At 41.5% G+C, this 11302-nt stretch overlaps 1 protein-coding gene across 2 annotated transcripts in view; it reads left to right on the top strand.

Moving 5' to 3' along the window:
- ARHGAP44 (Rho GTPase activating protein 44) overlaps nucleotides 1-11302 on the top strand; it is a 158280-nt gene that overhangs the window by 66971 nt on the left and 80007 nt on the right. For both annotated transcript variants that reach the window (XM_028499018.2, XM_024127756.3), the window contains exons 2-3: nucleotides 8893-8932; nucleotides 9306-9410. In XM_028499018.2, coding sequence (XP_028354819.1) covers nucleotides 8893-8932; nucleotides 9306-9410 — 145 coding nt within the window. The remainder of the gene's footprint in view (nucleotides 1-8892; nucleotides 8933-9305; nucleotides 9411-11302) is intronic.

Here is an 11302-nt window from a genome sequence, read left to right as displayed (position 1 = left end):
AAAAAAAATATATATATATATATATATATATATATATATATATATAGCCAAATTGCCTTCAAGAAAGATCGTACCATTTCATGCTTCCAACAGCTGTGGTGGGCACACCTATTTTCCATGCCTTCAGCAACCTTGTCCCTTAATAATCAAAATAATAGGTGGATGTGGTTTTTTAAAAAATCAAGTTGTAGAGAAGGACTTATAATGAACAGGTGTCAGCCGTCTTACCCTGATTCCAATAATGAACAGGTATCAGCCGTCTTACCCTGATTCCACTCCCAGCCCTGCTCTCTGGAGACAATTACTTTTAATGACTTCTGTATTCAATTCCTCTGTAATTTAGCTCCCCATCTTTAAATAATATGCTTGCCCTGTTGGTTCTCTCTCCTATACCCACAAACACAATTTACTTCCTGTTGGGGAGATGGGGTTTTGATTCTATTATACCACTTGCCTTCCCCTCCACACCTATTTTTTCAATTGTTGTAACAAAGAGCATTTTACTTTTTATGTTTAAACCTCTCCGCAGTTGCCACAGATGGTACAGTTTCTCTTGGCTGGCTTTAGTGAGCATTATTCACCTCACTCTCTCAACTGTTTGCTTCTCCCTTTCTTTCCTTTCTTTCCCATTTTTCCTTCCTCTTTCTCTTTTTCACATCTTGAAGATTGATAAAATTTACATTCATTCTCTCCTGTAATCATCATAGTTATGTCTTCTGTGTTTTGTGCATGGGTTGATTCTAAAAGTTCAACAGTCAACTAAGTACTTCTTTTATAGCTACTTAAATGTTGTTCATTGCAGAGCCAAGTAATTTGTCAATAATATTTCATGCTCTGTGGTTCCAACATAAAGATATCTGCCCAGATAAAGGAGACTTTGCCTAGTGCCAAGGTTAAATAAATACTCTTTTCTTATATTCTACAGATGATTCAATCATGCATCACTTTACTTTGATTCATATTTGTTTGTTTGTTTTTTGATTCATATTTGAATCCTATCTTTCTTGGGCACTTTTCCTGGAATTTCTTTGGGATTATCTTGTTTTTTTTCTATTGGGAGAATCATATGCCTTCATACCTTCCAACCTACTCATTTCATCTATTATTTTGTTTGCTCTCTTCATCTTAGAGGCCACTGAGTTCCAATTTGTATTTATTGCTCTCCGAGCCTCCTGCGGGTCTGACATCCTGAGATTTCCTCTTGGCTGGTCTCAGGTTTATTTCTGTCGTTTCTCAGTGGATTAAAGTTTTATCCTTATTTTTTCTGGAGTGCATCCTCAAGGGGTTTTCTCAGAAAGAGAGGTAACATCCTTTTCTATTTCTAAAAATGATTTTATTTTGCCTCTATACTTGACTGATAAGTTATCATAATTTTTTTTTTTTGGATTGAAATGAATTTTCACTCAGAACTTTGGAATTGCTCCGTTATAGTCTAGCATCAATTATTGCTGATAAAGTCTGCTGCTGGTCTGATTGTTGCAGCTTGACAGCTTCCTCCTCTTGGAAGGGGCCAGAATGAAGAGCGGGAGATGCCTGGGCATAGAACAGTGGGGACAGTTTGGAGGACCTTGAAGAGAGAAATTTGTTGACTCAGTAGGATTTTCCAAAGCAGAGATTTTTAGATTTTATTCCATACACCAGTGTTTCTTAACATGCATTGGAGTCACCTGGAGGGCATCTTAAAATAGATTTTGGAGCTCCCTCCCAGAATTTCTGACTCAGTAGGTCTGGTTGGGGCTGGAGAATTTACATTTCTAACAAGTTTGAAAGTGACGCTGATGTTGTAGCTCCAGGACTATATTTTGGCGTATTGCACTAAGGTGATGACTTAATTCAGAGTAACCTCATCTTCTTGTTTAAAAAAATGGGGATAATAACGCCTTCCAGGGTTTTTTTAAAGGAATGAGTGATTGTATTCACTATGTTTTCTGTATTCCGGATGCTCGGGCATCTGAAACCTCACTGACTTGGGAGAGACTGCCCCTCCGAGGCCTGGCTAATTCCTAGAGAGAGCAAACGGTTTGCCTGAAAGCACATCTTTGATATGCAAACAACCAATTCTGAGTCCATACCTCCACCCCCCTCTTTTCAGGCCCCTGTAGTCTGGACAGTATCCTCCTGCCCCTAAATCACGCCAGGGCCAAGTACTGGACTCTTAGGGCCCTCCCCCCATAGCCCAGAGCCCACCAAAATTACTCAAATTATCCCACTTGAAACCTGCTCAGCTTGCTTGCTTTGCCAACCCATCCTTCTTGTGGAAACCAGAGTAAAGACTGTTGCCCACACTGTCCCCTAGCTCTCTCTGCCTCCTGACCTGCCCTGGTGTATCCCTGTGTGTCCCTGCATGGTGTGCCATGCCTCCTGATTCTAGGAACCTGTAAGTGTAAGTTTCTTCATGACAGTTCCACGTCTGCATGTCTTATCTGCCTGATTGAAACAAATCTCAGGTACATTTTTAAACAGTGGTATAAAGCTTGTAAAGCACTTAGCAGAGCACCTCTTTGGCATTAGGTAAAAGGGACATTTTAGGAAGAATATCTAAAGGCAGTGTGAATGATGAATGGAAGATGCTGGAGACGGGGACATCGGTTAGAAGGATCTCGTGGCTGTTCCTTGGCACCCAGCCTGAGACTGCAAATAGAAAGAGAGCAACAGGTGCTGAAAATATTAGTGATGGACAAATTGAGAGCATTTGACAGCTTCCTGGGTGTTGTAACTTGGTGACTTATTGTCTGAAATGTTTTGTAATGAGACTATCTCTGCGTTAAAGGCAGCCTCACTGTTTCCTTCCGTGACTTCTGTAATGACAGCTGAGAGTCCCCATTGTTTGGCTCTCAATCTAACCAAGTGTCTTTCTGTGATGAGGCTAGAACTCCAAGGTAGCATGTCAGGGAAGGTATCCAAGATGTCCTGTAGTGAATAGTACCTTCATCTTCATGTTTCTAAACTATATTCAGCACTCAGGGTGTAGTCGTTAACTGGTGTTATATGAAATATATTTTTATAGATTTGGGAAATGATGAGTTGGCCAAAATTAAGCCATTTAAATTTCCTGCAGGACTTCTCAGAGCGTTTAATATTTTAATGAAACTCTGTTAATGGAGAATATAGCCTTCAGCGTCTCCTAACTTATTTGTCCACAGAACCTTTTTCTTCAGGGTGTCTAACGAGTCTATTTTTTCTTGGAACACATTCTGGGAAATGCTGCCGTGACCTGACAAGCTAATGTATGACACCGGTGACAGTCAAGATTTTTGTGGGTGGCAGTGACTGTTCTTCTAAAGCCCATCAGGAGAACAGTGCACAATTTTTAGATCCATTTGCCAAGGCTCTGTTTTGCTTTAGTCTATTGGTGTAAAAAATAAAATGAAAAGACATAACTTGTACCCAGATGTCACCTACACGGTGCCTGTCATCCTGTAGAATGACTCATCCTCTGAAAATAGTAGTGTTCATTGTCTTGATAGTGAACAATGCTCTTTCATTTACAAAGATGAGGCCCAAAATACCAGGCTTCCTAAAATTAGCGTCACCTGTTAGCCCGCCTCCTTCCTCGGGTCAGTCTTTTTTATTTTATTTTATTTTTTAAAATTTTATTTATTTATTTTTTAAATTTTTGGCTGCATCGGGTCTTCGTTGCTGTGTGCGGGCTTTCTCTAGTTACGGCGAGCGGGGGCTACTCTTCGTTGCGGTGCACAGTCTTCTCATGGCGGTGGCTTCTCTTGTTGTGGAGCACAGGCTCTAGGCGCACAGGCTTCAGTAGTTGTGGCACGCGAGCTCAGTAGTTGTGGCTCGCAAGCTCTAGAGTACAGGCTCAGTAGTTGTGGTGCACAGGCTTAGTTGCTCTGCGGCATGTGGGATCTTCCTGGACCGGGGCTCGAACCCGTGTCCCTGCATTGGCAGGTGGATTCTTAACCACTGCACCACCAGAGAAGCCCTGAAGCTTTTAATTTAGATGAAGTCTAATGTATCCCTTTTTTTGTTTGTTTTGTGGATCATCCTTTTGATGTTATTTCTAAGAACTCATTGCCTCACCTAAGGTCAAAGATATTTTCTCAACTTTTCTCTTCAAAAGTTTTATAGTCTCATGTTTTGTATTTAGGTCTGTGAACCATTATGAGTGAATTTTTGTACCTGATGTGAAGCATGGGTCAAAGTTCATAGTTTTGCATATGAATATCCAATTGTACCAGCACAATTTGTTAGAAAGACTCTTCTTCCTCCTTTGCATCTTTGTCAGAAATCAGTTGCCTACATCTGTCTAGGTCCACTTTCCTTATTCTATCCCACTGATCTGTTTTTCTGCCCTTTCACTACCATATTCTTTTGATTACTTAGTTTTATGGTAAGTCTTAAAACTGGGTAGTGAGTACTACAAATTTATTCTTTCTAAAAATTGTTTTAAGTTTTCTACTTCCTTTGCAGTTTCATATCAATTTTAGAATCAGTTTGTATCTACAACAAATCCTGTTGAAATTTTGATTGGGATTGCATTTAATCATGACTAATTTTCTGAGTATTGACATCTTTATTAGGTTGAGTCTTCCAATCCACAGACACAGTATTGCTCCCTTTATTTAGATCTTTGATTTCTTTTATAATTTTGTGGTTTTCAACAGACACATTCTTTGCATATATTTATAAATTGATACATAAGTATTTTATTTTTTAAAGCAGTTGTTAATAGTATTTTATTTTTAGTCTCAGTATTAATGTATTCATTACTAGTGTATAGAAATAAAATTTATTTTTGTATGTTTACCTTATGTCCTGCAACCTTGCTGAACTCATTTATTAGTTCTAGGAATTTTCTTTCTTTGTAGATTCCTGGGCATTTTCTACATAGACAAGCACGTCATCTGGAAATAGGGACATTTTTATTTGTTCCTTTCATATCTGTGTTTTTTATTTCCTTTTCTTGCCTTATTGCACTGATTCAAACTTCCAGCACTATGTTGAATGAATGTTGAGTACAGACATACTTGCCTTGATCCCAGTCTTAGGGGGGAAAGCATCTAGTCTTTCACCATGAAGCATAATGTTAATTACAGGGTGTTTTGGTTTTTTTTTTTTGCAGATGTTATTTATCAATTTGAGGAAGTTCTCTTCTGTCTCTTCTGTGTGTTCTGAGAGTTTTTTACCAAGAATGGGTGTTGAATTTTGTCAAATGCTCTTTCTACATTGATTAATATGATCATGTAGTTTTTCTTCTTTGATCTATTAATATGGTAAATTACATTGATTGATTAAAAAACCCCTGGAATAGTATCCCTGGACTAAACCTAAGTTGGTCATGGTGAAAAATTCTTTTTATAGGTTGTTGAATTATATTTGGTAATATTTTGTTAAGGATTTTTGCATCTATATCATGAGGAATATTGGTCTATAATTAGCTTTCTTTGTTACTGTTCTTTGTCTGGTTTTGGTATCAAAGGAATGCTAGCTTCGTAAAATGAATTCGGAAGTGTTTCCTCCTCTTCTGTATTCTGGAAGAGATTATGTAGAATTGGGGCTAATTCTTCTTTAAACATTTGGTAAAATTCTCTTGTGAAACCTTCTGGGTCTGAATATTTTTTTTGAGACTTTTAATAGTACAGGTTCAATTTCTTAACAGTTACAGGGCTATTCCAATTATTTGTTTCATATTGAGTGTATTGTAATTTATGGTTTTTAAGTACAGTAGTCCATTTCATGTAAATTGTCAAAAGTACATATGTGTATTAGTTCAAAGATGTTCTTTTGAAATCTACGGGATTTTGTAGTGATACTTCCTCTTTCCTATTCTTGGTAATTTGTCTTCTTTTTTTTCTTCTTTTCAATTGTGCTAGAGGTTTTTTCAATTGTATTTATCTTCTCAAAGAACCAGCTCTTTGTCTCATTACTTTTCTCCGTTATTATTTTTGTTTTAAATTTATTATGCCCTCTTGTGCTTGCTTTCCTTCTGCTTGCTTTGGGCTTATTCTTGGTCTTCTTTTTATAGGTTGCCACAGTAGGAGCTAAGTTTCTCATTTGAAAATGTTTCTCTTTTCTTTTTTTTTTTTGTTTTTTGTTTTTTTTCTTGTGGTACACGGGCCTCTCACTGTTATGGCCTCTCCCATTGCGGAGCACAGGCTCTGGACACACAGGCTCAGTGGCCGTAGCTCACGGGCCCAGCCGCTTCGCGGAATGTGGGATCTTCCCAGACCGGTGCACGAACCCGTGTCCCCTGCATCCGCAGGCGGATTCTCAACCGCTGCGCCACCAGGGAAGCCCTCTCTTTTCTAATATATGGTTTTAGTGCTCTAAAATTTCCTCCCAGCACTGCTTTGGCTGTGTCCACCATTTTGATATATTGCATTTTCATTTTTGTTCAGTTCATTTTTTTTTTTCCCTTGAGACTTCCTCTGTTCCATGGATTATTTAGAAGCATTTGGTACTTTCCTGGTTGTCCAGTGGTAAGGAATCCGCCTGACAATGCAGGGGATGTGGGTTCGGTCCCTGGTCAGGGAACTGAGATCCCACATGCCGTGCAGCAACGAAGCCCGTGTGCACCACAACTACTGAGCCTGTGCGCCTCAACTAGAGGAGAGAAAACCTGTGTGCCAAAACTAGAGAGAAGCCCGAGAGCCGCAACGAAAGATTCCGCATGCCTCAACGAAGATCCCGCATGCCGCAACTAAGACCCGGCACAACCAAAATTAAATAAAATAAATAAATAAATAATAAATAGAAGCATGCTGTTTGGTGTCCGAGTGTTTGGATATTTTCTTCTTATCTTTCTGTTAGTGATAAGAGAATACACTGTATATGATTTCAGTTCTTTCAAATTAGTTATTTTAGGGAATTCCCTGGCGGTCCAGTGGTTAGGATTCTGCGTTTCCACTGCAGGGGGCACAGGTTTGATCCCTGGTTGGGGAACTGAGATCCTGTAAGCTGCGCAGTGCGGCAAAATCCACCACCAACAACAACATCAAATTAGTTATTTTATGGACCCAGATGTTGCCCATCTTGGTATATGTACTGGAAAAGAATGTGTATACTGCTGATGTTGGTTGGAGTGTTCTATAAATGTCAGTTAAATTCTGTTGGTTAATTGAATTGTTGTGTTCTTACTTATTCTTGCTGATTTGTTTTTTATCTAGCTGGTCTGTCAGTTGTTGAGAAGAGGGGATATTGAAGTCTTTATGTGGATTTGTCTATTTTTCCTTTCAGTTCTGTCAGTTTTTGCTTCACATATTTTTGCAGCTTTGTTTAGTGCATACACATTTAAGATTGCTACATCTTCTTGGTGGATTGATCCTTTTATCATTATATTATGCTCCTCTATGTTTCTGGTCATTTTCTTTATTCTGAATCTACTTTATCTAACATTAATATAGCCACTTTTGCTTTCTTTTGGTAAATGTTTGCGTGATATCTTTTCCTACCCTTTTACCTTCAGGTTGCCTATGTCATATTTGAAGTGAGATTCTCATAGATTGCATGTTTTCAATTCACTCTGTCAATCTATCTTTTAATTGGCATATTTAGGCCATTTACATTTAATATAATTATGACTATGTTAAGGCTTAAGTCTGTCATTTAATTTTTTGTTCTTTGTTTTTTTATTTGTGTTCTTTTTTAAAATTAATTAATTAATTAAATTTATTTATTTATTTTTGGCTGCATTGGGTCTTTGTTGCTGCGCATGGGCTTTCTCTAGTTGCGGCGAGCGGGGGCTACTCTTTGTTGCGGTGCACAGGCTTCTCATTGCGGTGGCTTCTCTTGTTGCGGAGCACGGGCTCTAGGCACGTGGGCTTCAGTAGTTGTAGCACGCGGGCTTCAGTAGTTGTGGCTGGCGGGCTCTAGAGCGCAGGCTCAGTAGTTGTGGCACACAGGCTTAGTTGCTCCACGGCATGTGGGATCTTCCCAGACCAGGGATCGAACCCGTGTCCCCTGCATTGGCAGGTGGATTCTTAGCCACTGCGCCACCCAGGGAAGTCCCTTGTGTTCTTTTTCTTTCCTTTCTGTGGGTTAGTTTATATTTTGATTTATCTGTTGTGTTTTTGAGTGTATCTCTTTGCGCTTTGCTCCAAGAAGATTTGCATTGTCCTCTGATGTGAGACAGGGGTTGCTAACAGGTTGGGACACTCCAGCCGGCATCCATGTTCTTTCCCTGAATGTGTTAACCCCTGGTTCCAGCCCCCCACTTTCTGGGTGGGGTGGGGGGGCTCACACTGGTGACCAGATCTCAGTGGTGGCATTTGCATTTGTTACCAGGACTCAGTGCTGTCTCCGTGTTTGCTGTTGATCGATCTCTGCTCAGATTTTCAAGCTACTTTTGCTTGTTTGTTTGGGGGAGACCAAGGGGGATGGGTGGGGATCCTACTTAATTCTATTACTTGGAAAAAAAAAAATCTGGAGACAGAAGAAATGTGTTTGCTGTGCTTCATCCAGTTTCCATGCTGTAGCAGGAGACTCCTCAGACCATCTTGTTTACCATGTTTTTGCTGGAGTGGTGGTTCCTTGAGGTTCCTAGTAAATTCCAGTACTGTCTATATTTTCTCTTGTTAGAAATAGCTGTTGTTGATGCAGACTTGTGTATATAGGATGAATAAAGAACGAGGTCCTACTGTAGAGCACAGGGAACTATGTTCAATATCCTGGGATAAACCATAATGGAAGAGAAGATGAAAAAGAATATATTGAATATATATGTATAACTGAGTCACTTTGCTGCACAGCAGGAATTAACACAACATTGTAAATCAACTATACTTCAATAAAATTTTTTAAAAATAGCTGCTATAAATGTCTCTGTTTTTCTAATCTCTCTGTAAGTGGGAAGAGAGTGGAGAGTAATTATGAGACTGTATTCCTAGTTTTTGTTTTTGGTTTTTTTTTAACCGATATGTGTCTCCATTTTCTCTTTAGGGCAGAGAAGACTGAAGTTCTGAGCGAAGACCTTCTTCAGGTAAGGGTGTCCCTGGCCTGTAGCTCATAGATGCCAAAGACATATTCCCTTTTACAGCCGAGCCCTTCCCGATGCTGTTCAAGCTGCTCCACCTCTCCTCATCCGGTCTATTTAGAGACACAGCTTTCATCCTTTATGATAGCCCCTTGCATTGTGAACATCAGTCTGGGTGAGATTTTTCAGGAGACATTTGAAGGCATTTGATTGCACGGTTAGCAGAGAGTCCCTGAGTCTGTGATCCCCTCCTTTTCTCCTGCATTGGATGTTGTCTCTGCAGAAACATGGGTCCGTCTTGTCCCTTGATTGTCCAGATCCGTGACCCCACTTCTGACCTCCCCTCACCCAGGAGCCCCACCCACTGCTCTGTCCGCAGGTGGAGAAGCGGCTGGAGCTGGTGAAGCAGGTCTCCCACAGCACACACAAGAAGCTCACGGCATGTCTGCAGGGCCAGCAAGGGGCGGAGGCGGACAAGCGCTCGGTAAGTGTCCTCCGAGCTCTGGGGGATGTGAAACTTGCCTGCTGATGGACCAGGCGGTATCTGAGAATTGTCTTTTGGTGTGGCAGTTCCTCCCACCTCTCCGTGCCCTTTAACCTGCCCGAAGCATCCCCTACCCTCACCAAGCAGGATTTGGTCCCCGTCCTTGTCCTCCCCAGACAGGGGCAACGCCTGAGGAGAGCAGGGGCGTGCTGAGATCCCACCGTTAGGGAGGCCGTCACCTTTCTCTTACCCCTGCTGTTTGTTCATAACTTCCATTTGCCTCCATAGTATCTTAAGATCACATGGAAGAAAATTACACTGTGGTTTTGGAGGTTACAGGTGGCCTATAAAGGCTTTTATGAAAATTGTTTTTGCTGTAATGAAGCAATAAAGAGAACCTGCTACATGAAAGTGCTCCAGGGTCTTTGTCTAGAAGGGCATTAGTTCTAAAGGCATTGCATCGTGTGACTCCGTCGAGTGGGCAGTCCTTGGGGTGAACAGTCGTGAAGATTCGCTTCCCTTTGACCCCTCCACCCCTCTCAAGTCCACCAGAGATGAAAAGCTCTTCTTAGCTGTTCACTTGGCTTTGTTACAGGGGAGATGCAATCTAGGGGGTTTCTTTCCTCCTTGAGTTTATGATCTACGTGTTTGGTGTCTGTTTGATTTTCTCTGACCTGGAGTTCTTGTTGACTTCTCTTCCCGGTGGTCGCCCCGAGCCCCCCAGGTTCTGTTGGCCTCACTTGTATTAGTTATCATGGCCTGTGCCCTGATACTTCCACCATCTCACGCTGCAGGACCAGAACGGCTCTTCTTGCTCTATCAATCATTGCATTTTCTCTTTCCAGCCCTGGTTTCTTCTTTCTTAATATTCCCAGCAGGAATCACTCACGTGTGGTAGAAATAAAATGTTTACAGCTTTGGAATGTGTCTGTGGAAATAGAATTTCTGTGTATATCAGGGCTTTCAGCAAGGGAGCCTGACAGTCTAAAGGCAGAGTTTGCAGTACTGCTTTCGACATGAAACCCTTTCATCAAACAAACACGTATATGGGACTCCAGAAGCTGGTCCGTGGCGGGGGGGGGCCTGTAGCCAGGCCTGCCTGTGACCCACTTCCGTCCTTTTGTTCCAGAAAGCACTGTTTTTAAAACAAGCGGTCAAGGGACTTCCCTGGCGGTCCAGTGGTTAAGACCCCACGCTTCCGCTGCAGGGGGCACAGCTTTGGTCCCTGGTCGGGGAACTAAGATCCCACATGTCTCTCGGCCAAAGATAAAATAAAATAAAATAATTGGTCGACAGGAATGTATATTTTGGTATCAAGAGTAACATCTGACTCTTGAAACTGACCTTTGGTGTTGGTAGGTTGATTACTACTAGCGTTAATTTCTCGAGGATAAGGTCAAGTTACCCAGATTTATAAGCTTTTAATTGGATTGAGGGTCTTGCGAATTATATAGGAGGCTTTTGGCTCTCCAGGTTTTCTAAAATATCATGAATCGATAGCAAATTTGGGATATGGCAAGGCCGACAGGTCAGAGGATGACTGGCACTGGAAAGGCAGTTGGTTACTCACGCTTCCCCAGAGGAGGGGGCATGTGGGCCGCGCGGGGAGCATCAGGATGTCAGGAGGCACAGGCCACACTGGTGCAGTGATTGCCATATGAACTGGACAGCTATTCAGTGGACCTGGAAGAAGTCTGCAGTGGAAATAAGCTCAGGCATGTACAGATCAGTGACTTCACTGCACAGATGACAGGGGCTTGATTTTGTCCATGATTTCTCTTTTTTGAGGGGGCATGTGGGCCGCGCGGGGAGCATCAGGATGTCAGGAGGCACAGGCCACACTGGTGCAGTGATTGCCATATGAACTGGACAGCTATTCAGTGGACCTGGAA

Source organism: Physeter macrocephalus, chromosome 14 (assembly GCF_002837175.3).
Source record: "Physeter macrocephalus isolate SW-GA chromosome 14, ASM283717v5, whole genome shotgun sequence".
Classification (NCBI taxonomy): Eukaryota; Metazoa; Chordata; class Mammalia; order Artiodactyla; family Physeteridae; genus Physeter; species Physeter macrocephalus.
Note: the sequence above shows the minus strand (reverse complement) of the source record. Positions and strands in the feature narration are given on the sequence as shown.